This window comes from Arvicanthis niloticus, chromosome 24 (genome assembly GCF_011762505.2).
Source record: "Arvicanthis niloticus isolate mArvNil1 chromosome 24, mArvNil1.pat.X, whole genome shotgun sequence".
Taxonomy (NCBI): Eukaryota; Metazoa; Chordata; class Mammalia; order Rodentia; family Muridae; genus Arvicanthis; species Arvicanthis niloticus.
Genome location: NC_133432.1, coordinates 4,462,111 through 4,488,904, shown reverse-complemented (window position 1 = coordinate 4,488,904; position 26,794 = coordinate 4,462,111). Strand labels below are relative to the sequence as shown.

The 26,794-nt window shown below is 51.8% G+C and overlaps 1 protein-coding gene across 4 annotated transcripts; it reads left to right on the top strand.

Moving 5' to 3' along the window:
• The first annotated feature begins 456 nt into the window (after positions 1-456).
• On the top strand, positions 457-26,614 carry Sart3 (spliceosome associated factor 3, U4/U6 recycling protein). 4 transcript variants are annotated; one of them, XM_076922440.1, is made up of 19 exons: positions 457-807; positions 4,889-5,015; positions 5,479-5,587; positions 7,513-7,696; positions 9,639-9,690; positions 10,647-10,771; positions 13,642-13,797; positions 14,884-15,022; positions 15,549-15,656; positions 16,873-16,950; positions 17,070-17,128; positions 18,076-18,185; positions 20,047-20,159; positions 20,862-20,938; positions 22,001-22,169; positions 22,810-23,261; positions 23,595-23,747; positions 24,087-24,277; positions 25,785-26,614. In XM_076922440.1, the coding sequence occupies exons 1-19, from the start codon at positions 493-495 to the stop codon at positions 25,957-25,959; spliced, it is 2,892 nt and encodes a 963-aa protein (XP_076778555.1). In that variant the 5' UTR covers positions 457-492; the 3' UTR covers positions 25,960-26,614. The 4 variants fall into 4 exon arrangements, with proteins under 4 accessions (XP_076778555.1, XP_076778553.1, XP_076778551.1 ...); XM_076922438.1 differs by having other exon boundaries at positions 9,585-9,690; XM_076922436.1 differs by lacking the exons at positions 457-807; positions 4,889-5,015; positions 5,479-5,587 and having other exon boundaries at positions 7,524-7,696.
• The last annotated feature ends 180 nt before the right edge of the window (positions 26,615-26,794 follow it).

Genomic DNA, 26,794 nt, shown 5'->3' with positions numbered 1-26,794 from the left:
GGGAGCTTTATTCCGACAGATTTTTCTCAAGAATGGTGCATTCGATCGCGGAGGGACTGGAATTTTGCCCGCACTTGAGGGCCGGTTGCTGGGAAACAACAAAGCACGGTAGCGGGCTGAGCCTTACAGAAGGTCTTTAGTCAAAAAAGACTTTGACCTTCCTAAGATGGCGTCTCGACCTTAACTACCGACATCACGCACACACGACTTCCGCTATGGCCACCACTTCCGGTCCCAAGACCCAACAGCTGTCCAAGGTTGTTGCGGGACGCAGGTTATGCTATTGAGCCTTTCTTTCTGTCAATGGCGTCTAGAGGAGCCTAAGGATAATATCGGCGGTGGATTCTCTTCGTTTTCCTGCGCCCTGAGGCCCTCCGTGCCACTTCCGCTGGGAGCCGAGCGGAGTTTTGATCAGGCGAACGCCATGGACAGCCCGATGTTCGCCCGGCTTCGGCGGGCGAGGGAAGACCCGAGAGTCGCGGGCTGCGCAAGATGGCGACGGCGGCCGCATCCTCGGCTTCCGAACCGGAGGTCGAGCCCCAGGCCGGGCCTGAGGCCGAGGGAGAAGAGGACGAGGCGAAGCCGGCCGGTGTAGGGAGGAAGGTGCTGTCGGAGGCTGTGGCCGCCTCCGCGGCCGAGGCCAAGGACCCGGGCTGGGACCTGCAGCAGGAAGGCGTGAGCGAGAGCGACGGGGATGAGGAGGACGCCATGGCCTCCTCTGCCGAGAGCTCCGCCGGGGAGGACGAGTGGGAGTACGACGACGAGGAGGAGAAGAACCAGCTGGAGATCGAGCGGCTGGAGGAGCAGGTGGGCCGGGGTGGGAGGCGGGCTGCCTTCCCTCGGGTCCGCAGGCCCGGCCCGCCCCCTCGCGTCCGGGGCTCAGCGCGTGCCCAGGGCTTTCCTAAAGCATCCCGTTGAATTCTCGCCATGGCTGGGGAAGTAGTGTTCACCCGGTTTCCCTGGGGAACTGAGGCTTGTTGGAGGGGCCGCCCGCACAAGATGACACTTCACTGAAAGCCGTTATCTTTTCAAGCTGATTCAGTCTCTTGCTCTTTTTGTGTTTTGAACTTGTGTTTGTGTGCATGCGGGGGCACGGTTGTCTCTTAGCATGTGTGTTCCGGGGATTGAACTCTGGTCGTCAGGTGTGGGCACAAGCGACTTTACCGGCTAAACCATCTCTCCAGTCCAGGACTGTCACTCTCAACCAAATGGCTTAACTGTCTGACGGCCGGAGGACAATTTGTTTCCCTTTAGGGAGAGTAATAATGGTCAAATGTGGTGTAGATAGAAAAACGATCGCGACTGTACTAGAAGCGCGGAGGTTGAGGCTTTTGGTCTGAGGAAACAAGGCTCAGAGCAGATGGTAGGATGACTGGTCTGAACTCACACAAGTGGGGCTTGATCTCTTACGGTCATCTCTGGTCCAAATACCCCTCTGGATGTGCAGTCTCTCAGCGGTGTGAGGTCAGTAACACAGGCCAGTCAGCTGACCTTGCCTGGATTTCTGGCACGATTTTTTTTCTAGTTACAAAATGATGACCTAGCTAACCCCACTTGTCATTGTGTCTGATTATTAGTGGTCTTTTGGAGCAGCTGGTTATCATTCCTACTTCCTGGTAGTAAGTGTTCTGAATCCTTTTTGTTGTTGTGAGAGACAAGATCTTTTTAAAAGATGTATGTTTGTTTATTTGGTGCTCACAGCAGGCACACCTGTGCCCTGCCAGAGGACAGGTTGAAGGGGTCAGTTCTCTCCTTCTCTCCTTCCGCATTGCTCTCTCAGGGATCCAAGTTACATGGGTGGGCTTGTTTGCAGGTGCTGAGCCAGCCTTTCAGCTCCAAGGCTGACCTGGAATTCCCTCTCTAGCCTAGGCTGGCTCAAACTTCTGCCTCAGCCTCAGCCTCAGCCTCAGCCCCTCACATGCAGACTTATAGGCATTTAGCTACCATGCCCATTGACTCAGCAGAAACTCTGGGATACAGGGAGCAGACTGGCTCTCCTCGCTCCTCAGGCTGTGTAATGGCACACATGCATGAGTCTGGCCCGTTTTGGTGCATAATAGATGTCAAGTAGAGACCTTTTCCATTCCACTTCTTCAGTATTGGCAACGGTGTCCTTTCAGCCATGCCTTTCCTGTGCACATGCTAGGTGCGTGTGTGGCTGGTGTCCTCTGTGCTCTGTGTGGCCAGCCTTTGGCTGAGCCTCTTCTTTAAAGCCTTTTATGTCATTATTGATGGCCTGGCCTAGAGTAGAGCAGAGTGTGTACTCCCTCCTCAGTCAGACTGTGTTCATGGGAAGGACGTGTAGTCATCCAGCAAGGACCTCCAGGGCGTGGTCACAGAGCACATTCAGACGGGCTCTCGGGACTGAGGCGTTGTGATGGGTTCTCCCTGTGGGGACAGGAAGTGCATCCATCCCTGCTGACCTCACTCTGTTGCTCTCACCTTGTGTCAGGTTGACGCTGGATCTTAAGCACCGACCCAGGTGAGGTGCACCTTTCCCCAGCTCCTCAGCACAGAGCACATGCAGAGCCTGCCCAGGCAGAGCCTGCAGGGATTACCCCTCTTGCCCCAATTCTGGCCATGAGGAGACAGACCGTGGGATGGGCTTCAGAAGTGTGATGACCCCTTGCTTCAGCCTCCAGATGCTGGGCTCACACACATGCATATTGTGGGTTCTTTTTTCTTCCACCCATTCAACCCATTAGTACTAGGTAGAAAGGAAAAAGGAGGGAGAAAAGGGGGCATTCCCTGCTGACTGGGGGCATTCCCGAGTTCTCTGGGGCAAGTTTGATCTTCGCCATCAGGATATCTGATCTTCTCGTCTCTGCACACAGTGACTACCTGACAAACTGCAGTCAGCTGCATCCAACCACCAATCAGCCTCCAGCTCTTGGGCTCTAGCATTTACCCTCTGGAAAGTCCACAGAATTCCAAACGTCACATAGTCACAGGATCTGCAGCTGGCAAAAATCACACCCTCCTAGAGCGCGGAACCAGTCATAGTCAGCTGTTGTGGGTGATCTGAAGCAGCCCTGTATCCCACACCTGGGATAAAAATGAAAACAGATTTTTATAATATTTCTGTGTTTTAAGTCCTGGATGGGTGGTTTTGTCCCTTTCTGCCCTGAGGTCACTGTCTCCCCTTTATCTGCTGAGTGGAAAATGACACTAATTGTTTTCTGACTCCAAACCACCTTTCCATTTCAAGAGCATCCCTTCCCTTTGCATCGTAGCAGAATTCGAGTGTTCCACCCTGGCCTAGCCTTGCACCCTAAGGCTGTCTGCAGTTTGGGTGCTAGGAAGGGAGCTTCCTGAGCTCCAGTGTGCTAGCTGGCACGGGGCGGAGGCTGGGTGCTGGGTTGAAGAGAAACATCTGTAGCAGGTGGGAGTGGTGTCTGTCAGCCTCTGGATTGACTGGCACTGGCTTCCGTGTGCATGTCCTCACTGGCTAAGGGTGCTGACCCCCACGCAGTTTGCCTGTTTGCTGTCCACACGTCCTCAGGAAAGGATTTTGTCATTTTTCTTTCTGTTTTTTGAGACAGGATCTCTGTGTAGCCATGGATGACCTGGAACTCACTCTGTACATCAGACTAGCTCCCAACTCACAGAGATCTGCCTGCCTTTGCCTGAGTGCTGGGATTACAGACATGTGCTATCACACCATCTGGTTTTTCTCCTTGAAACAGGATTTCTCAAAGTAGCTAAGGCTATGACTTCAGTCTTCCCACCTCTGTCCGGGCAGGCTAGGATTGCACCATGCCTGACGCACGGTGCTGCTCTGTGTGTTGGCATCTTCCACTGAAGGCACTTAGGCTTGAGTGGCAGCTTGAGGGGCATGGTGCCTCTTCCTTCCCAGTCCGCTCTGTCCTGGGGTCAGATGGTCTTAAGTTGGTTGTTTCTTCCTTATATGACTTAGAAAAGCCCCTAGGAGCCAGGGCTCCCTCTGCTCATCTGTTCTGTGGGCTCCACAGTCCCTTCTCAGCGTCACTCGTCCTGTTGTAGGACTTTGGTTCTCTCAGGGTGGGGCTGCTGCTGATCCTCTTATATTCTACTTGTGTTGACGTGGAAGACGTAAGTATTCTCAGTTTTTACCTTGAAAAGTTCCAAATGTAAGGTGAGCCTTTCTGTAGCTGTTGCTGCTGAACTTGGGAAACTCCACTGTCGTGTGAGATCTGGCTGCCGAGGCAGAGGAGCCAGCACCACACCACACCACACCACACCACACCACACCACACCAAGTGCAGCTTAATGCAGGTCTCCAGTGACAACAAGATCTTCGTCTCAGAGTAGGAGGAGGGTGGCCAGGGCTAACCAGAATGCACAAAAACCTTCTCAAACCCAGTCACTGAGACTGGAGAGAGCTCAGTGTGAGGAGCACTGGCAGGGGACCCAGGCTTAGTTCTCCGCACACAGGCCGGGAACCACCTGTAGCCTCAGCTAGACTCTGAGAACAGCTGCTGTCAGTTACCTCAGATGTGCATAAATAAAGAAAATATTAAAAACAAAAAACAATCAAAGACCTGTGACCGTGGCAGTGTCTGTCTAGAGTGACGTCCAGGTACCAGTCTTGGCACATAGGAGTTGTTTTATAGGTTTGGATGTGCGCCAGAGTTGGCGGTGCAGTTGTGGCGCCTACACCACTCTCTCTGTCCTTACTCTGTTCAGTAAAATGAGGGAACTCATGACACATCTGCCATTTAAACCCCATGAGCTCTGTGGGTGGAGCCTAGCAGGGTCCCCACATAGTTGAGAAGCTGAGGAAGTCGCAGGTCACTTGGCTAAGGATGGCGCTCTTGTTTCATTAGAGAGCCGGGGGCACCTCTGGTGTTTTCTGTGGTGTGCTAAGCCACGTGGAGGCTGGCCCTGAGGACTGTACCTTTGCTCTTAGCTGTCCATCAATGGCTATGATTACAACTGCCACGTGGAGCTCATCAGGCTGCTGCGACTGGAGGGCGAGCTCAACAAAGTGAGGATGGCTCGCCAGAAGATGAGTGAGATCTTCCCCTTGACTGAAGGTAACTGCTTTCTTCACTGTCTCAGACTGTTGCAGAATGTAGTTTGATCATACAGATACAGACTCACGCGTGGAATACTGGTTTCTTTTTCTTTTTTCTTTTTTTTTTTTTTTTTTAAGTTTCCCCTAGCTAGCTCCTTACCTCTGAGTTATCCCTCCAGCCTGGAAATGTAATAGTCTCACATGCAAATGTGTGTTTGGGGCAGTAGTTGTCCATCTTGTCTGTGTCCACACGTGTGCTCCTGAGGGACACGCTGCCGGTGAGCAGCTCTGAGGCTGGGCCTGTGCTCAGTTACAGCTGACAGACTGTTGAGCCTCACAGCTCCCCACCTCCCTTTCATGGGAACATGCCAAGTACTAGGCAGGGCAGTGAATGTCTGACGAGGGGAGGGCTTCGGCGTGCCCCGCTGTAAGAAGCCGTGGGAGCAGGCGAGGGCTGTGCTGAGCTGTGCTGTTGTCTCTAGAGCTCTGGCTGGAGTGGCTGCATGATGAGATCCGCATGGCCACGGATGGCCTGGACCGCGAGCACGTCTACGAGCTGTTCGAGAGAGCCGTGAAGGACTATATCTGTGAGTGCCTGGGCTCTCCTGACTGTACTGTGTCCTGAGGTAGTGACAGGAAAGGAGGCAGGAGTCCTGAACTTAGAGCCTTGTGTTCTTTGTGACATCTAACTGTTCAGTAGAGATTGTTTGGGCTTAAGATGAAAGTAGGAAAATACTTGTGGGAAGAGAATAAGTGCCTCACTCAGCCTGTGTCTGACAGGGAGGGCTTACTCGGGATTTCCAGGCACTTAAAGTTTAGCTTGTGTCCATTTATTGATGGAAACGGCAGCTCACACACACACCCCTCACTCCCCCAGGCTGCAGTTTGTGAGTGTCCTTCTGCCTCCTGAGCACTAAGACATGACAGCCTGTCCCTGTCCTTTTTGTTGCTAACACATTAGACAAGGTCTCACCCTGTAGCTCAGGCTGCTGTGCTTCAGCCTCATCCTAACATGTACACAGGTGTGTGTCCTCACACTTATTTATCCCTGTCACCGTGAGTTCCATCCAGCCTAGGCTATACATCGAGTTCAAGGACAGCGTAGGGTACACAGACCTCATCTCAGAAACAAAGGAGGTTTGAAGTATTGGCTTTGCACAGGGCCTTCTGCAGCTTGGACAATATGGCTTGGTTTTTGTTTTGTTTTGTTTTTTTGTTTTTTGAATTTATGTGTATGAGTACACTGTCGCTGTCTTCAGACACACCAGAAGAGGGCATCAGATCCCATGACAGATGGTTGTGAGCCACCGTGTGGTTGCTGGGAATGGAATAAGGGATCTCTGGAAGAGCAGTCAGTGTTCTTAACTGCTGAGCCATCTCCCCCCTTGGACAACCTGTTTTTGAGAAGAACATTAAAACACTGAGAAATTGAGTGGAGGTGCCCACCTGTAATCCCAGCACTCAGGAGTAGAGCAGGAATTCAAGGGCAGCCTAGTGTATCTAGTGAGATGAAGGCTCTCCTGGGACACATGAAATCCTGTCTCAAATTAAAAACCCAACCCCTGAGGGCAGCATTTGGGTTCTAGCTCTAAGATGACCAAAAATAGAGTAAGTGTGTCAAGGGGGCTGTGGCATGTGCCTTCATATTTTGGTGATCCTCCTGCCTCTGCTTCTCTTGTACTGGGTACAGGTGTTACCACCATACCATCAAGGTAGGCTGATTGGTTGTCACAGGTGTACCACTCAATGGGGGAAGATGTTGGTATCAGAAATGCCACATGTGTTTGTGAGGGCTCAGAGTTTCAGGACAGGCAGGGCTGTCGGGAAGACTTTGCCTCAGAATCAAAACAAGTGGATTCATAATCACAGGCTGGGTGCTCTTGTGTTATCTTTTCCTTCTCACCAGAAGACTTGCAAGACTGACCACTCTAGGAACTGGGATGCTGTGGACAGGTGACTCAGATTTGTGCTTAGAGTCCTTAGTGTGTTAGTGGGTTCCATCAAGCCCCCACCCCCTTTGTGTCTGTCTGTCGCTTTGTTGTGATAAATCCACAGGGCCTTGCATGGCTCCGTGCTCTACCCTTCAGGTTTTTTTTTTTTTTTTTTTTTTTTTTTTTTTTTTTAGATTTTTCGAGACAGGGTTTCTCTGTGTAGTCCTGGCTGTCCTGGAACTCACTCCGTAGACCAGGCTGGCCTCGAACTCAGAAATCCTCCTGCCTCTGCCTCCCAAGTGCTGGGATTAAAGGTGTGTGCCACCACTGCCCGGCTACCCTTCAGTTTTAATGAATTGTAAGTGAGTGCACCCTGGCATGCTGTTTGCTGTCAGATCTTTTCTGTGCTTAGGAACATGCAGACAGCTCCTCTGAGAGTTCAGCATTGTGGGAAGCTGGAGTGTTTGTCGGCAGTGTTCCTTTCTTCAGAAAACAACATGTATTTGGTGGGCATGCATTTGTCTTCATGAGGTGACATGGGGCATATTAATGACCTGAACTTACAGATTGCTTCTTGTTTTTTAGGTCCGACATTTGGCTAGAGTATGGCCAGTACTCAGTTGGGGGCATTGGTCAGAAAGGTGGCCTCGAGAAGGTTCGCTCTGTGTTTGAAAGAGCCCTGTCATCTGTTGGCCTACACATGACAAAAGGCCTGGCCATCTGGGAGGCTTACCGAGAGTTTGAAAGTGCCATTGTAGAAGCTGCTCGGGTGAGTGCCCAGGTCTCTGACCCAAGCTGGCAGGAGGTGCTGTTTTGAAACAAACATGCAAGAGTCTAACTTGCTTTTGCTAGTCTGTTAAGTAAACAGCAAAGTCAGTAGTCTCTGTCAGAGTGAGTGACTTATCTGACTTGGAAGTTGATGAGTGTTTTCCTGATAGATTGAAACACTGTTGATTTAGTTATAAAGCTCTCTGTGTGTGTGTGTGTCTGTCTGTCTCTATGTGTGTATGTGTGTTGGGGACTGCTCTGCCAAATGTTGGAACCCGCACTGCCAAAAACTTTGGTGGCCAAAATTGTTAGAGCCCGCACTGCCCCAAGCTTTGGGGGCTCGTACTGCTGCTCCAGTCTGCGCGTCAGGGTTCAGCAAGAGAGAGAATGAGGGCGGAAGCGAAGAATGGAGACCAGACAGGATGTGATTCAGTCCAGTTTATTCTTAAGTTTCTCTTCTTCTCTCCAAGTCCCTTGTTCCAAGTACCTAGTTCCTAGTACCAAGTCTCAAGTCCTAATTCCTAGTTCTTAGTTGTTAGTCTCTTTCCCAGTTCCAAGTACTTTTTCCAAGTCTCAGGTCCAATTGTCCCCTTCTGTCTGCCTCTCGCCTTTTATATGTCTCACTTCTAAGTCACGCCCTTAAGTCACACCCTTAAGTCACACACCTTTAAGTCTCACACACTTAAAGGAAGATCCTGGGTATCTAAAACAAGATGTTATCAGAGTGTGCTCAGCTGTTGTAGGCTGTTGTAAACAAGTGTCTTGTCAGGGTGTGATGGCTGCAAGGATGATAGCCACCTGTCCTATAATTATGTTGAGGGACATTTTAACTCATTACAAACTTTGAAGTTTAAAATGAAATCAATAAAAATTATTTGATCCAGCATACTAACAAAAACCACAATAACGTTTTACAATTCAAAGTATTTCTGAGAACAAGAAAATAGATTGTCAGGAGCTAAGTCAGCAGAGCCAGGGGGACACTGTGTGTTATTTCTTTTTTCTTTTTCTTTTTTATTATCAAATCATAATTTTTACTTTTTAACACAGGGGTTATAAATACAAAAATGCAGGATGTGGGGAAGGGATGACACAGGAGCATAGGTGTTCAGGGGGAGTACAGGCATCTTTCAGAACAGGGTATCAGCTGGATGAAGGTTCAGGGGTCAGGTCACTATGACTCTGCCTATGATTCACTTGTCCTTATCTAAGTTGGTACTATCTGCCAAGGCTGCCTATTTACAAGGTCTATAACTACTCAAGCTGGTAGATTTCCACAAAAGCTGCCTGTTCACAATAGCTTATAGACATCTGTTTCAGTGTTTTTCCACAGAGACCCAAGACTTTGTGTTAGCAGGCAGGTATGTCAGGCCTATTGCTGATTTTAGGCTTATGGCTGATTTTAGGCCTTCAGTGTATAAGCAGGGCTGCTCATGACATCTCCTCCCTTCTCTGAGTATAGAAGGGCTGTACAACCAGTATTCTTAACCTCTGAGCCATCTCCTCATCCCAGATTTATTTCTTTTCAAAAAGACTGTTTTTTGTTTGTTTGTTCTTTCTGTTACATTGGTGTGTGTGTTAGTGTTACGTGTGAGCCATAGCAGCAAGTAGAGGTCAGAGACACCTTGTGGGAGTTGATTTTCTCCTTCTACCTTGTGGACCTAGGGACAAGCAAGCCCTCTTTGCCTGCACAGCCATCTCACTGGCCCTGGGTCTCTTGTATTCCTTTTTCTCTTCTTGCTGTAAGCCCTCGAGGCCACAGTGTGGACGTGTGTGAGGTGCCGTAGCTTTTTTTTTTTCTTCTTCCTAGTTTGAATTGACAGTTTGTTGAGATTTTTGTGAAGTAGAAGGAACCAATGCTTTCCTCTGTTGCCAATTTGCCTCTTTAGCCCCTAGCTGCCTTGCTTAACCCTTCTGACCGGGAACAAACCTTTGATTCACAGCTGGAGAAAGTGCACAGCCTCTTCCGGCGACAGCTGGCGGTCCCGCTGTATGGTAAGAGAAGCAGACTGGTCAGCAGCCAGTCCTCGGTGCTGCTAGTGCCCCGCTTCATGGCCTTCCTAGCATCCCACGGGGCAGGTGGGGTTGGTGCTCTTGACACGGTTAGAGGTCTGTTTTGATTGTTAATGCTGAGAGTTACTAGGCTCAGAGGCAGGGCAAGAGGCCATGTTTCCTGGAGCCCAGTTGACCTTTCTTTATACGTTAAGACACTCTTGGGGCGGGGACATGATCACAGTGTCTCATTTCCTGGGACACATGACCAAGAGTCCCAGGCTGGTGTGTCTGCATGTCACGGCCATCCTGCCATCCTGTAGTGACTCGCTTCAGAGGTTGGTGTTAGTCAGGTCTTGATTTTAGGGCCTCTGCCTAGGCTCTCTGTGAGGGAGCCCATTTGTCATGGCTTCAGCACTGGGCATGGGCAGTGCCGGGAGGGCCTTTCATGTGTGGGGTGTTAGCAGAGCCCTGAGATCTTAGTTCATGGCTTCTTGGGTCACAGATCTCATGTTAGCAAGTGCAGTCTAGTGGAATTGTTGGTGTTGTCCAGAAAAGGCCAGAACTGGCCTGTTTGTAGATTCCATCTGACGTGGTAGCTTGAGGCAGCCAGGCTGACCTGCTTTTAGTCTCAGCTTCTGACCTCACCTCACTCTGAGGATCACAGAATGCATGGTGCAGAGGTGGTGGCCCCTGGAGGTCAAGGGTGCAAGTACGTGTAGGACTGTGGTATCTGAGATCAGTGCTGGAAGCCCTGTTCACGCCCTCACCAACCCATTAGTGGGGAGGGTTATCCGCCTATTGTTCTAAGATGTGTGGGCTCCACAGAGCTAGGAACTGAACAGTGAGGACTGTGGCAACCACAGATGTGGGAGGGGTGGGCAGCGCTGTGGTCCCTGGCTTTCTTACGTTGATAAACTCAATGGCACAGCCCACTGCCTGAATCCATCTTTCTGTAGAGATGGAGGCCACTTTTGCAGAGTATGAAGAATGGTCAGAAGAGCCCATACCAGAGTCTGTCCTTCAGAGCTATCAGAAAGCGCTGGGCCAGCTGGAGAAGTACAAGCCTTTCGAGGAGGCGCTGGTGAGTGCCCTGCTCCCTGGGACGTCCCAGACAAACGCTCTCCCACAGCTTGCAGCCTCTCTAAGGTTTGTCTCACTGTAGCGTGTAGTGTATAGAACAATGGGAACATGCATGTTCCCAGCACCCAGGTTAGGAGAGCGCATGCAGTGCCCTGGGAGTCTCCTCTGCTCTTCTCTGTTGCCTCTCCCTCCTTTCCCTCAAGGTGGTCACTTGATGGCTTTGTGACAGTCCTGCCCTTTGCTAGCTGTGCTCCTGGGGTGGCCCTTAGCGCAGTGCTAGACCCTCCCTGAGACCTTTGCATCTGACTCAGCCTTCGAGTGTTCTCGTGTGCGTCTGTGTGCGTGTTAGCCCATGTGTTGCCCTGTGGGGTTGTATGTGTAGCAGTGTGTGCACAGGGCACAGTGTCGTCTGTACACAGAGGACTCTCTAGCATGTGTTAGAAAAGGGAACTTGCTGTCATGCTGCAGAAGGCCCTGGGTGCTTGCACCCTTGCCAGCAGCGACAGGTCCTCAGCTATCAGTCCTACGTTGACGTTAGTGAGTTTAGCTTGTTTTCCAAGTTGGGTTGGAGTTTTGTATTTTCCTTGATTCCTAATTATGTCGTCTGCTCATGTGCTTCGGCCACTGGGGTTTTTTGTTCTATGAAGCTTTTTTAGCTTTAGAAGTTGTAAAGCCCCTGCTGCCCCCCCACCCCCCCCCCTTTTTTTTTTTTCTGGGAGTCCTGGCTTCTGATGGTGTCTTTTTGCTTTTGAACTACTGTCTTTGTTGGTGATGGTTCATCTTGAAACCTTGGCCTGGATTTCCTGTCTGGACCTCCATCTTGCGGGTACAGGCAGGCAGTAACAATCTGAATCTGTGTAGAGAGCCAGTGTTCTCCTGATTATAGCAAGTGTGTCCCTTGTTGCAGTGTAGGACCGGCCATGCAGTGACCGAGTGTGTGTAGTGGCTCCGCCCGCTGCCCTGCTTGTGCTGTGGTAGTGCTTACAGTTGACCGCTGTTCCCTGAGTCTTTCCAAGGGCCCCTGTCCTTCAGTTTGTTTCTGTTGGGCCTACACTCGGCTTCTCAGTTCTGTTAGTGTGATTGCTGCTGCAAGGGTCTGTGCTCACTGTGAGGGAGCGCCCGTCTCACCTGGGAGGCTGTGGTAACCCCGGGAGTGTCCGCTGTCACGGAAGCTTTAAGCAGACGGTGGCCTTTGGTGAACTTGTAAGCTGGGTCTTTTACAGACTTACTTTCCGTGTGCTGCTGATTTACAAGAACGCAGTTGGCGTTTCACATCCTGGGTGGTTTCTCATCCATGAGCTTGCTCACGTAGGAGTGTCAGTCAGTCTTCGGCATCTGGTGATGGCAGTGACGCTTGTGGGCAGGGGTTGTCACACACTTCATTGTGCTCTTATTTTCTTGAATTATTTTGCTTTTTGGTTTGTGCCTCCAGGCATCGCTGTCAGCACCACCTCAGACAGTTGTGGCTGGTCCACGTTGGCAGCCTTTCTGTCAGTGCTGCTTTCTTTGTTCTGCCTCTTCCACTGAATCTCAGCTCTGTATCTGGAATCCGCCGGCGTGAAGTTAGTGTGTGCTGCCTCAGCACCCGGGATTCTCTGGCAGCAAATTTTCTGTTTTGTATCCCGCAGGCCCTGACTTTGCTTTTTCCTGTTGACAGCTGTTTTCAGGCTGTGCGTTGCACTGATGTGATGTTCTTGACAACAACACGTGTGTCTTGTGTATTGTCATGGACAGTTGTCTGTCACCGACTTGCTTCTTGGAAGGGAATCAGTCGTGTCTGCTCTGAACCTCTGTTGGTCTGCTGTGATGTCCTGCAATCTCTTTACCTCAGGTGGGCAGGCAGCCCTGTGCTCGTCTTTGAGCTCCCTTGGGCATCTTGGCTCCGTTTTCCACATCTTTCTGAGCACAGCGAGGAAGAGGCCAAACTGTGAGAGTCGGGCTGTGCCTGTTTGCACCCAGCTCCTTCACTCACTAGCGCTGATTCTGGGCAGATGTGGGCCTCTCTGCGCGGTTTCTCTGGCTGTGAGCTGAGGACAGTCCGGAGACCTGCTTCTAACACGCGTTTTGAAGATCAGATTGTGAATCAGCTCGACAAGGCGGTGTGCGCCTTTAATCTCAGTGCTCAGAAAGCAGAGGCTGCTAGATCTGTGAGTTCGAGGCCAGTGTGGTCTGCAGCGTGAGTTCCAGGACAGCCAGGGCTACACAGAGAAGAAGCCCTGTCTCAGACTCCCCCTCTAAAAATAAAAAAAATGTCCGCAGAAGCTTTACCCCGAGTTGCCCTCCTTAGGTCCCACCGTCTGTGCCTGTTACTGGAACAGCTCCTGTCCTTTAGTGGTAGCACAGTGTCTAGATGACCAACTAACGCATCGCCATAGGGAAGCATGGCTCTAAAGTAGCCTGCTGCGTGCGGGAGCCGTCGCTCCTCTCTCTGATCTGTAAACAGTGTGTGCACTCACGTGTACAGAGCTTTTGCCCCACTCTGTCCGTCAGCAGAGTGGGGCTGTGAGAGTTACTGGGCTGTGTGGCATGTCAGCCTGGCCTGTCCACCGTAGCCTGTGCCTGTGTTCTAACCCTGACACCTGAGCGAGGCCTTCACCACGGCACTCGGAGGACGGGGAGCAGTGGGTGTCGGCAGGCCGCTGTCCAGTCATCTCTGTGGTGCTCGGGAGGTTGTAGAAAAGGCTTTGGATGCTGCAGGCTGAGGCTCCCAGTCACAGCTATCCTGTCGTGGGCAGTTCTGAGCAGGAAGACTTGGTGGCTCTCAGCCTGGGTTAGCTGCTCACGCCAAGGCTCATTTGTTTGGAGATGTTTAGTGCTGTCTAAAACTGTCAAGCCCTTAAATTTAACCAGTGTGATTTTCCTGTCCTGCAGTTGCAAGCAGAGGCCCCACGGCTGGTGGAGTACCAAGCTTACATCGATTTTGAGATGAAAATTGGGGATCCTGCTCGCATTCAGTTGATCTTTGAGCGTGCCCTGGTGGAGAACTGCCTGGTTCCAGACTTATGGATCCGCTACAGTCAGTACCTAGTAAGATAACTGCTCCAGTTCTGTTTCCTTCAAGGTAGAGTCTTACCCAGGGATGGCCAGGGGTGACAGGCACTGGTTGCATGGTGCCCTTTCTGCTTTTCCCTGCCTGAAGTCCCTGCTGTCCTCTTTGTCATTTGCTTAGGAATTTGTTGCATTTGATGCTACTTTAAACTGATTGGCATTGGCACTCTAGAGGGAGTTTGTCTAGTGGATGACAGTTGCCTGCTACTTTTCCAGTATGGAAACATTGCAAATGTGAAAGGGCTGGCTCAAGTAGAGCCTTCTGCTCCCCATAGCACTGTCCTTAGCATCGCTCAGCCTGTGGGGGCTGGGCTCCCTGTTGGCTTCACTGTATCCTTCCCTGGGTCTCCATCTCTGTTCTTCCCTGCTGGCCCAGTGTGCACATGAAGGTCCTTCTGTGTGGAAGAGCCCCGGTGAAGTCCACACATCAGGGATGTGTCTCTGGGCCGTGTCCGATGCCTAGCTCCCCTGTCCTGCCCGTTGAGGAAGCTAGGCCACAGCCTTCTTTTATTTATGTTTTTGTCTTCATTTCTTTTGAGACAGGTATTAATATGTAGCTCAAGCTGGCCTCAAATGTGTGACTCTCCTGCCTCAACTTTCTGAGTGCTGAGGTGACAGGTGCACACCAGTGCATGCCATTGTGATGAGAGACATTTCCAGTCTGCTGTGCTGGGCATGTCTCACTGATGATCATGAGTCACTTTTCTCATGGCCAAAAACCTGAAAAGAAGCAACTTGGAAGAGGCTGAGGGCGTGGCCCCGGGGGTGGGGTGTTGTGGTGATTGGTTCTGGCAGAGGTATCTGCTTATGGCATGGTCTTAGTCAGAGACCAGAGACAGGTACAGGGCGGGCTAGGGTTGAGCTAGAACTCTGAAGGCTCTCACCTCTCTCCCTGGCCCACCTGCTCAGCAGAGGCCTGCTTTCCAAAGTTTCAGAACTTCCCAGAACAGTGCTGGTCGCTGGTGCTGAGTGTTAGAACCCAGGAACCTATTGGGGAGCTTCTGTTCACGCTCTGACACTGAGGAGGTCTGACCGTCTGTCCTCACTCTGGACTCTTTGTCACAGGATCGGCAGCTGAAAGTAAAGGATTTGGTTTTATCTGTACACAGCCGTGCTGTGAGGAACTGCCCATGGACAGTCGCCCTGTGGAGTCGGTACCTCCTGGCCATGGAGCGGCACGGCCTGGACCATCAAATGATTTCTGGTGTGAACATTTGTGTGGGAGATTTCTAAGTTACTTTTTCAGAATGTTCTTCCTGTGTAGCTCAGTGGAGCCCAGGCTTGCTGGGATGACAGGCATGGGCCACCATGTCTGACAGCTCTAAGCCTTTTGTCTCCATTGAGGAGCAGAGCTGTGGCAGTCTTGAGCCAGCACTTCAGGCCTGCCGTGTAGCAGCAGAGGCTCCTGTGGCCTAGAACTGTGTCTGTCTGGTTTCCTAGTGCTCTTAGCTTCTGATTCTCATGAGTTTTGTAGAAGTCACAATCTATCTTCCTTGCTCCACTGGGCCTCTCACTTGCTGTGGAAGGGTCTGTTGTTGACCACAGCACCCCTTTAAACACTTGGGTCTGGTTTTTTCCTTTCTTGGTGTGTGGTGCTGGGGATGGGAATCTGTAGACTTGTGTCTTTATAAATGCATAACTTATAAGTGCAGAAGTCGCAAGTTTGTTGAGTTTTGATGGCTTTCTTTTTGAATTGTCAGTAGTGAATGTTGCATCTTTCTGCATTGCAGCGACCTTCGAGAATGCCCTGAGTGCCGGATTCATCCAGGCCACTGATTATGTGGAGATCTGGCAGGTGTACCTAGACTACCTGAGGAGAAGGGTTGACTTCAGACAAGGTATGGTTGTGTGGCCTCCTCAGACTGGGCTCTGTTGTCACGTCCCCTGCACCTGGGTGTGTGCGCGCACGTGCATGCCAGAGTTCAGCCTTGGGTGGTGGTGTTCCTCAAGAGCCAGTCACTGATTTTGAGACAGGGTCTTTGATTGGCTGATCCTGAGCTTACTTACGCTTGGCTGGCCTGGCAGTGAGCCAGGGATGCCCTCGTCCCCAACTCCCTAGCAGTGGGACTCAAGCTTGTGTCACCTCACTAGCTCTTCACTTCGGTGCTGGGATCCAGTCCCTTGCTGGCATGCAAGCACTTTGTGACTGCTCTACTTTTTCTTAACACTGTGGAGATATGTCCCTGTTGTTCACACACACTGTGATTGGGAAGGAGTTGGTGAGTGACCCACCATTAGTAATGTTTTTCTTCAGAAACTTCAGTGATTTCCAACTAAAGTCAGATTGTGGAGTGAAAACAATGGCGGTCCTAGTGCTTCGGCTTGTTCCCAGCAGCCCCTGGGGCATCACTCTTCATCTTCTGTGTCTGACCTTCCATAAGCCCTGTCTCAGTGTCTTTTCTGTTGTGTGGTAAATACTCTGACAAAAGGGTCCAGCAGAGGTTTAAAGTCTCACATTCAAGGCATGCCCAGACACTGGGGAATTGTGGCATGGAGCTTAGAGCGGCTGTTACAAAGCGTTGTGGTGAGAAGTGGGGAACAGCAGGTGCCTGAGCCTCTGCTTGTGCCCTGTCCCTCACACATCCCAGGATCCAGTCAGGACGGCGCCACCTACAGTGGGCAGGCCTCCCTACCTCCATTATTATAATGGAGATCACCCCTCACAGGCATGCTCAGGGCCTGTCTCCTTGCTGCTTCTAGATGCTGTGGGGTTGACATTGTCATGAATCCCAAACCTTGTTTCCAGCAAGACTGGCCTGTTCTTTTAGATCTTTATCAGCAGGCTCCCTGCTTCATACCAAAGGTCAGCTAGGGAAACCCTGGGCCACACGCTGCCCCATACAGTCCCCATGCCACCCCATGTCCTGGGTCACCTGCCCGTCTCTCCTGGCCAGTGCCTCTGCTTCTCAGTGCCCTCCTGATGTTTATTACTGTGGAGGTTGTGTTAGTCTCCTGTGTCCATAGGAGGCCTCCATGCTTCTGGTATGAGATTTACAAATGTCGGCCTTGGTGGCTTTGGTGGCTTTACAGAGTTCCTGTCACCTTTTCCAACAGACTCCAGCAAGGAGCTGGAAGAGCTGCGGTCCATGTTCACACGTGCCCTGGAGTACCTGCAGCAGGAGGTTGAGGAGCGTAAGTGGCCCAGCCCGCTGTCCGCCCAGCTGCCTTGACTGGGGTTGCTTTCCAGCCACTCTCCCCAGCCAGGGGGCGTGCTTTATGGCCATCCTAATTGTCCCATTCCGTTCTGGAAGGTTTCAGCGAGAGTGGAGATCCAAGCTGCCTGATCATGCAGACCTGGGCTCGGGTTGAGGTGAGCGTTTTCACAGACCTGTCCCACCCTCCTCTGAGGGTTTGGTCAGCATCCATGAAGACTGGGGCAGGAGCTGAGCTGTGGTCCAGAGCCCAAAGGATTTATGCTTCCTTTGTGTGCTGTGCTTGACTTGTTTTCCTGGTGAAGATTTTCCCAGGCAGAGCAGAGTAGCAGCCAGTGCCTGGACGCTGTTTGTGACCATTCACCTCCTCACCCTTCCCTCACCGCTGCCTGAGGGCTGCTGTGAGCTGCTGTGAGCGAGCTGTCTCTGTGTACTCAGGCGCTAACCTTGTCAAAAGATGGACTGTTAGAGCAGTAGCGGGCTCAGGCGATGGGATTCCTAAGCTAGGGACACTGTCGAGGGAGCCATGGAGCCACCGGCTTCAGCTGATAGTTAGAAAGTGCCACTCCTGTTCCATGAGGGGAGTTGGGTCAATGAAATGAAGGTTTGTTGGTGAATCCTAGATTACATCCATGCTGAGTTTGGAAGGGTAAGGAAGCAGGTTCTGCACTTAGCTCCCGCGCCTCTGAAGCACTGAGCTGATAGCTGCTGCTGGGTCAGTCTTTTCCCCTGGGATACTCCCCAGGTGAGGATTTGCAGTCAGGTTTGTTGGACATGAAGGCAGAGTGAATGGCTACTCAGAACTGCCGTGTGCTGAAGAGCCCTGGGCCATGTTTGCGGGAGCTATTGGCAAACCTCTCACTTTGGAACCAGGATCTCACTGTGTTACAGGCGCTCCCTGAGCTACAACCCCATGTGTAGACCTTTGGAGGCTTGCTGTACAGGGGGCAGCTGGGCTTTAGGCCTGATAGCACTAGAGGGAGGCCTGGGACCTTCAGGGAGTCATGGGACAGTCATAGGGCAAGGAGTTTGTACGCATGCCCGTGTGGGATTGCTGGGAGCTGGGTTCAGGGGCGTCCTAGCTGACCTTGTTAATGTCCTTTAGGCTCGCCTGTGCAATAACATGCAGAAAGCTCGAGAACTCTGGGACAGCATCATGACCAGGGGAAATGCCAAGTATGCCAACATGTGGCTGGAGTATTATAACCTGGAGAGGTGAGTGACCCAGGGTGAGTGGTGGGCGTCCTTACCAGCTTGGCTGAGCTGACGTGAGCCTGCTCCTTGGGAGGGCACTTCCTTCCTCTTTCCTTAGCAGGTCCTGTGGCTAGCGAGTCTCCAGAGCAGTGGTTTTTGTGTGTGTGGGGGTGTGGGTGTGTGTGTGAGTGTGGGTGTGGTGGTGGTGGGGGCTCTTATAGCCATGAAATTCTTAGTTTCTGTTTCTGAGTATTGAACATGCCTGATTAGACTGGGTTACTGTTTATTTTTATTACATTATATACAGGAAGCATAAAGCACTAAGAGAGAAAAGAAAGGTATCAGATCAGCTTGGAGACTGGGGTCTAGGGTGGGCTTCACCATGGGGTGTCCAAACTGGGACCCTCTAGACTATTACAGTCCTCCCTCTCCCTCCTTCCTCCCTCCCTCTTGCTCCCTCTCTTCTTCCCTCTTTCTCCCTCCCTCTCTCCCTTTCCTTCCCTCCCTCCCCTCCTTCCCTTCCTCCTTTTCTCCCTCCCATGATTGAGACTCTGTGTAGCCCAGGCTAGCTCATGGGGGACTCACCTGCTCAGCCTTCCAAATGTATCTTAAGATGACAGACATGATTCATACTGCAACTGTTTGATTCAGCACACATTGAAAATCTACAATATTTCTAATACTTTTTTCTTTTTAAAAAAGTTTGTTTTCCCATTTTAAAAAAATGTGTGCCCAAATTAAAATAGTTAAAATACACACATCTGAAGGTGTGTGGTAGAGAGAGTTCTTATAACCCTGTCACCTGCCAAGCTGGTCGGGCTTCTCCAGAGACTCTCACACTTCATTAGTGTTTGTGTGGGGATGCAAATAAAAGTTACTGTAAAGATGACAAGTTATGCATTTAGCATAAGTATAGTTTTTTAAGAAAAAAGAAAAAGAAACTTTTTATACTTTCCAAGATAATTTTGTGACACAGTCTGGGATTTAACAGACAAAACCACAAAATATTTATTTATTTATTTATTTATTTGTTTGTTTGTTTGTTCATTTGTTTAGAGACAGGGTCTTACTGTGTAGGCCAGGCTGGCCTCAGACCCATAGAAATCTGCCTGCCTCTTTTCTCCCAGCTACTGGTATCAAAGGCACCATCACAACTTAATACCTTTTCTACAATTTTATTTTCTGTGGGCGGGTGTTTGCGTGAACGTTCATTTGTGTGTCACATGGGTGCCTGGTGTCCACAGAGGCCCTGGAACTGGAGTCACAGATTGTGAGCCTCCATGTGGGTATATGCTCTTACTGGTGTCCTCTGCATGAGCAGCTGGTGCTGTTAACCACTGAGCCATCTCCAAACCCGTTTCATGTTTTGACAAATGTATTCATGTAGTAAGAGACCGCTAACTACCTGGCTTCTCGCGTCTGTCTCTGCAGTGCTGTAGTTCTCATTGCAGGGCATAAAGAAGCTGGCCTGTAGATAGCTGGGTAGGGAGGGGAGCCTCACAGCTGTTCAGATGAGCTTGCTGTTTTCCCTCCACAACAGCAGAACTCAACAGGGCCAGGTGGAATGTGTCAGGAACCGTGTCTTCGAGCTTTTATGGGTTGCAATAGTAGCGTCTGTCTGTCTGTCTGTCTGTCTGTCTGCCTGCCTGCCTGCCTGCCTGCCTGCCTGCCTGCCTGCCTGCCCCTTGACTTGATAGACCTGTGTGTGCAGTCAAGAGAAAGCATGCACGGAAGGGTATCCCCTGTGACTACTGCAGACTCCCGAAGCAGGAAGGAAAACGCCAGCTGCTTCTGAAAGCTGCAGTCTCCTCTGCCTCAGCAGGCAGCCCGCCCGTGGTCTTTGCTGTGAGCCATGGTGGCAGCTGTTTGTTTTCTGCTCTAGGGCACACGGTGACACACAGCACTGTCGGAAGGCTCTGCACCGAGCGGTCCAGTGCACGAGTGACTACCCTGAGCACGTCTGCGAAGTGTTGCTCACCATGGAGAGGACAGAAGGTGGGAGGCTCACCCCGAGTTGGCTTGGAGTGGAGTCCTTCGCCAGTGGTCTCTAGTGTAGACACCTGCTCTGAGTCGGGTGGCTTGCCTTGTGGGAGGAGCCCTCTTGCAACCCTCATTCTGCAGGCACAGGAAGGCCATTCTCAGACAGGCTTGTCCCATGTCCTCAGGTCACACTCAGACTCCCAGCCTCCTTGGTTAGCACCACAGCCAGATGGAACTTGTAACAGACCGCCTTGGCCAGCAGGAGTGAGTGCTGCCACTCTGCCAGGGTCTGCCCCACACACGCACTCGGAGACTGGAGAGGCAGGGCTCTGCATGGCCTTTGGTCCTAAGCCATAGCAATAGAGCTTTGGAAAGCAGCATGGATTTCTGTCTCCTGGGACCTGTCGCCAGCACACTGGAGTGGCTCCCCATCTCTTGAGTTCATGTGTACTTTGCATTGGAATGTTTTTTAATCTTTACTATCAAGAGCTTATAAAGTCAGATAGTTGTTTTTAAGTCTGTCTTTGGAAGGAGAAGCACACATAGCAGCAACCCAGAAAGACCCTGGAGTTGCAGACTTGGCAGATGGCGTGCATTGTCTTAAGCAGGAGCCGCTGTAGTTCTCATAGAGGGAGCTGTGTGCTCTGGAGCGTGGACTCGGGGAACACTGCTGCAGCCTGGGAGTGGTCGTGTCAGAGCTCTGCTTTGTCTCTCCAGGGACCTTAGAAGATTGGGATCTGGCCATTCAAAAAACGGAGACGCGCTTGGCTCGTGTGAATGAGCAGAGGATGAAGGTGACAGCAGGGCTTCCTGAGGGTTGGGAACGGCACTGCTCTGCCCCCGTGGTTTGCTTTGGGTCTTTTGTCTGCATGGATGTCTACACCATGTGTGGACAGTGGTCAGAAGCGAGCATCAGATTCTGGGACTGGAGTGTCAGACAGTTGTGAGCTGCCATATGGGTGCTGGCAATTGAACCTGGGTCCTTTGAAGAGCACCTGGTGCTTGTAACCACTGACCATCCCCAGCCCTCCGTAAGATACTGCTTAAACAGCATTGGGCCAGTGTTTAAACCACTCCTTGCCATTTGAGGATTCACTGAAAGCTTTGGACTCAGTAGATCACACAGAGCCTCTCTCCTGGGAGCTGACAGCTACCGGGAGGGGCCTTCAGTCTCTTTCCAGGGTGTAGCCTAGGGTAGGTTATCCCTCCACTGGGTGGACTCTGGACACACCCGTGGTACCAGTAGGACTCAGTGGGAAGAAAGACAGAGACAGACGGACAGAGTCAGTGTAGTTGAGGGAGATGTGAGATGGGGGGGGGGGGGATTTGATCAGGAAACGAGTTTTTAAGGCATCAGATAGCCCTGAGTGGGGCGCAGCATCTCTAGCTGCTCCTGCCTCCTGGGTGGGTTCGCAGTTGGATTAACTGAGGTGGGATGACCCACCCTAAATGTGGGCGGCGCCAGTTCTCGGCTAGGTTCTGAAATGAAATAAAAAGGATGGGCCGAGCACCGCAGACATCCCTTCCTTCTCTTGTCTGTGGATGGCTTTAGCTGCTTCAGGGTCCATCCTCAGCCTCACTATAGACTTGTAAACATATGCAGTGTGAGCTCAGGTTAGCCCGTTCTCCCCGGGTCTTTTGTCAGCATTCTGTCACAGCGGCAGACAGCTTGCTTTAGGAGTGCCTGCTCTTTTTCTTGCTGTAATGATTGTGGTGTGTATTGAAAGTATATGAGCCGAGTCTCTTTCTTGCTGTGTTCCTATGATCGCATATTGTGTGAGAGCTCCCACCCCATCTTACCAGCGAGCCAGCCAGCACGACACAGCTACCAGAGTGTCCTGCCCTCTCGTTCCCAGGCCGCAGAGAAGGAAGCGGCTCTTGTACAGCAGGAGGAAGAAAAGGCTGAGCAGCGGAAGAAGGTGCGGGCAGAGAAGAAAGCCCTGAAGAAGAAGAAAAAGCCACGAGGTGCAGACAAGCGCAAGGCGGACGAGGACGATGAGAAAGAGTGGGGTGACGAGGAGGACGGTAAGTCAGACTCAGGCGGGCTGCAGCGCACTGCATAGAACCTCCGTAACTCCCAAAGAGTAGCTGGGTTTCCTTGGGGTGAGCACTTGCTACCGACCTCACCTTGAGCCCCACCCCGGCTGGGTCAGGATTCATAGCCAGTCCTCAGCACTGTCACCAGCTGCCATTTCTCTCAGCAGCGACTCTGCTAAAGACCCAGTTGAAAATTTAAATGTTCTGTGTACGAGCTCTGAGTCGCTCGTTTCTCCTTGAGTCGGTGGTGGAGGCCATCCAGGCCCAGCCATGTCCTCTGGCAGGATACAGAAGGGCTCTGGCCAGTACTGAAAGTGCATGTGTGGGGCAGTCACCTGTAGGCTTCCCGGTCCTGTTCTTTGTGGCTGACTTGGAAATGAGGGAGAGGGGCTCTGCATTCTGCTGACAGCTGTGGAACTCCCGACTCTGTACACTGATGATGGGACAGTGGGCATTTATGTTCTTGGTTTCACTGACGTAACCTTTGCTGGAGTGTAAATTGGGCCCACACTGTGGGGCGTGGTGGTGGTTCTGTGTCCACGGTGCAGTTGGTTTGTGGTGGGCCACGCCCGATGGCTGAAGGGGTGCGCCTGGCTGACTGCCTTGGCTTCTCTCTGAATGCCTGCAGAGCAGCCTTCCAAACGCAGGAGGATGGAGAACAGTCTGGCGGCTGCAACGGCTGCAGCTATGGAAGAAGAAACAGAACTCGCTGGGAAGTGCTTGACAGTAGACGTTGCTTCTCCTTCCAAGCAGAAGGAGAAGGCAGCCTCCCTGAAGCGGGACATGCCCAAGGTGGCTCACGACAGCAGTAAGGACAGTGTCACCGTCTTTGTCAGCAACCTGCCCTACAGCATCGAAGAGCCAGACGAGAAGCTCAGGCCACTCTTTGAGGCCTGTGGGGAGGTGGTCCAGATCAGGCCGATCTTCAGCAACCGTGGGGACTTCCGGGGCTACTGCTATGTGGAGTTTAAAGAGGAGAAGTCTGCCCAGCAGGCCCTGGAGCTGGACAGGAAGAGTGTGGAAGGAAGGCCGATGTTTGTGTCCCCCTGTGTGGATAAGAGCAAAAACCCCGATTTTAAGGTATGTTTTTGAAGAAGGATGTCTTTAGGGTGGGCTGCCAGGTAGTCAGTGCTCAGCGCCTGGAGCCCACAAGGACTGTTGGTAACAGCGAGGCTTGGGAGGAGCTCAGGCTGCCTCCTCTTGATTGGTGATGGCCATAGTTAGTGTTTGGAAAGATGGCAGCTTTCCTTTGGGTGCTTAAGAGGGTGGGGAGAGTGACCCTCACTTGTGTCCAGTGGACGGTCATTTACAGAGGTGGTGTGCCCAGGTGATTTTGTCACGTGAGTCTCTTGGGACCAGGTATGGCTCAGGTGTGCCTGCTCCATCTACCTGTGGCCTTTGCCTTTTTTGTAGGTGTTCAGATACAGCACCACCCTGGAGAAACACAAGCTCTTCATCTCAGGCCTGCCCTTTTCCTGCACCAAAGAGGAGCTCGAGGGCATTTGTAAGGCCCATGGCACCGTGAAGGACCTCAGGCTGGTCACTAACAGGGCTGGCAAGCCAAAGGTGAGTGGGGACAAGCAGACCTTGGGCCTGTCGTTGGAGCTGAATCCACCTTTCAAGCTCTGAGTCACATTGGTGAGTGGGAGAGCGATGGAAAGCGGCCAAGAACAGTGACCCACAGGGTCTGCTCCCGCCTCCTCCACCCCATGCTGTGTTTGCTGGGCTTACAGGTTCTTTCTTTGGGGCGAGCACAGTGTGTGAGGCATGAGAGGCTTTTCAGATTGTAGTCAGTGACAGCAACAAACAGGTAGTCGAGGGGTAAGTGTGTAGCCAGGACAGCGGCACGGAGTTCACTGCTGATGGCCGCTCTCTCCTGACTCGGCTCGGTGCTGTGTATCTTAGGGTCTGGCGTATGTGGAGTATGAAAATGAGTCGCAGGCGTCACAGGCTGTGATGAAGATGGACGGGATGACCATCAAAGAGAATGTCATCAAGGTGGCAATCAGCAATCCCCCTCAGCGGAAAGTTCCAGAGAAGCCAGAAGGGAGGACAGCACCAGGGGCCTCCATGGTCCCCCGGCAGACGTATGGAGCGTAAGTGTCTGCTGCTGTTCTGTGCACATTTGTTCTAGCCATTGCTGAGGGACAGAGAGTCTTGTCTGGAGGGGTGGGTGAGTTCAGTCAGAAAAGCCAGGACCTGCTGCTCTGAGTGTGGTCTTTGGTTTCACTGGCCAAGATATACATAGCAAGTCTCCAAAGGGATGCGGCCCTGGCAGCTGTGGTGTCCACCGGTCCACCAGGGCCTTGCGAGTGCTAGGCAAGTGTTAGGTCTCTGGCCCTATATAGAGACCATGGGGAAGACAAGGTTTATTTGGTGTGCCGCCTACATGGTCAGTCCATCACCAGGAAGGTGAGGCAGGAGCTGCCACAGGCGGTGGAGGAGCACAGCTTGCTGGCTTAAACTTCTTTTGTTATTTACATTTTATGTTACAAGTATCTTGTCTGTGTACCACATGTGTGCAGGGTCCACAGAGGCCAAAAGAGGGCATCATATTTTCTAGAACTGGAGTTACAGATGGTTGTCAGTACCTTATGGATGCTGGGACTCTAACCTGGGTCATTTGCAAGAGCAGCTAGTGCCCTTAACCCTTGAGCCATCTGTCCAGCCCTCAGTCTGCCTGCCTGCCTGCTTGCTTTCTTTCTTTTTCTTTAATACTGTTGGCTTTATTTGTATGCATATGGGTGTTTTCCACACGCTGGGAGGGCAGGCGTGCCTGTGTAATTACAGGTGGTTATGAGCCGCCACTGTCGGGTGCTGGGAATCAGACTCCAGTCCGGGAAGAGCGGCAGATGCTCTAGCCCCTGCCTGCTTCCTCACAGAACCCAGGACCACGCCTGCCCAGGGAAGGCCCCATCCTCAGGGACTGGGACCTCCTACATCAATCCCTAAAGTGCTCTACTGACTTGCACACAGGCTTAATCTGGTGGAGGCATTTTCTTGATCGAGGTTCCCTCTTCCCAGGTGGTTCTAGCATGTTTCAAGTTAACAAAAACCTAGCCAGCACAGCTGCGCTTTTAGATTTTGACATTTTGAAACAGGGTTTTAGCCTCCTCCAGAGCTGGGATCACAGGCGTCTGTCTGGCAAGCCCCGAGGCAGTGTGTGTTTTGGTGATTTCCATGCCTAAACCAGAACTGGAGCTTGCTTGGTCCCAAGACATGGTTGGCAGTCTGCAGGGCAGCTGTCACCCCACAAGGCTGTGCTGCTCTGCTCATTGGTAGAAGGAACTGACAGTTCCAGGCTCTGAGGTTGGAGAAATGGCAGCCATTTTTGTCACTTCCGTGACTTGGCGTGGGGCTGCTCATTATCGGAGCTGTGGGGAAGGAGGCTTGTTCAAGTGCTCCTCACTTCCTAGATGGTCGGAGTGCCCCGTGCTTCCCGCGCTCTTTTCTTGGTGCACAGTTAGAACTCAGCTGTGCGTGCCGAGACAGCAGCAGTTCTCGCAGTGCCGGCTTCTCACTTGGCCTGATAATTCCAGCATCTCAGTCCAGCTGGGGCCATGAGTCTGTGCTGCCAAGGGATCGTTATGTTTGCTTTTCTAGGCGTGGGAAGGGAAGGACCCAGCTCTCTCTTCTTCCTCGAGCTCTGCAGCGCCAGGGTGCTGCTCCTCAGGCTGCGAATGGCCCAGCTCCAGGGCGGGCAGTTACCACTTCAGTGGCCACCGAGGCTCCTAAGATGTCCAATGCTGATTTTGCGAAGTTGCTTCTGAGAAAGTGAGCAGGACTTTGAGATGGGAAATGCCTTACCTCCTGCGTGCTGGCCGGGCTGGCCGCCCACTCCCACTCCTCAGTGTAGATGGCAAGGGAGAGCCCGCGTGGAGCATGGTGGTAAGGAGTGTTCCCTCACATTGAGGGCGGAGGCTGACCGACCGCTCTACGGGCTGTCCCGAGGTGCATTAGTGTCCTAACAAGGAGAGACTTGGCTTTCGAGGCCCACTTGTCCTGATACTTTCACCGCCTCGGGCCCTTTTTCTACGAACCCCTTTCCCGGTCCTGCACAGCACGTGTGCCCATCACTCTTCAGTGTGGAAGACCGGGTGGAAGAGCTCGGCACTCAGCAGGATGGCCTGTTCGGTGAAGTGCGGGATATCGCAGAAGACAGACACGCTTGATGGGTTTTTGTCCAAAGAGGCTATGAGTTTTTTTTTATTATGTATTTGTAATTGACACTTCGACTGTTTGATGTTCCCTAAAAGTGGAACATCTGCGACATGTGTCATAGCATTTGTGTGACGCTGCCCACTCTGGACCCTTTCCTCGGCCTGATGACTGGAGACCTAAGCCCTGTCAGACACTCATGTCTAAATGCCATGTCTAGTGCACAGTTGAGTTCCCCACTTAGTTTTGTTTATTAAACTGAAGTTCTTACAGAAGCCTTGTGCATTGCAACTGGGTGTGTGTTCATTATGTGTGGGTGTGGGTGTGCACGCGTGTGTGCATTGCGGCTGGGTGGGTGTGAGTTGGGTGGGTGGGTGTCACATGTTGAACCTGTTCTTCCTCAGTTGTGTTAACAGCTTGTGCAAAGTCAGTCGTGTCGCTGGCTATATGATTCT

Excerpts from the sequence above, each read along its gene's own strand:
- Sart3 (XM_076922438.1), top strand. The coding sequence starts at position 493 with ATGGCGACGGCGGCCGCATCCTCGGCTTCCGAACCGGAGGTCGAGCCC. Across the intron at positions 5,588-7,512 it reads GTGAAGGACTATATCTGTGA|GTCCGACATTTGGCTAGAGT; the intron begins GTGCCTGGGCTC and ends CTTGTTTTTTAG. Across the intron at positions 17,129-18,075 it reads AGACCTGGGCTCGGGTTGAG|GCTCGCCTGTGCAATAACAT; the intron begins GTGAGCGTTTTC and ends AATGTCCTTTAG.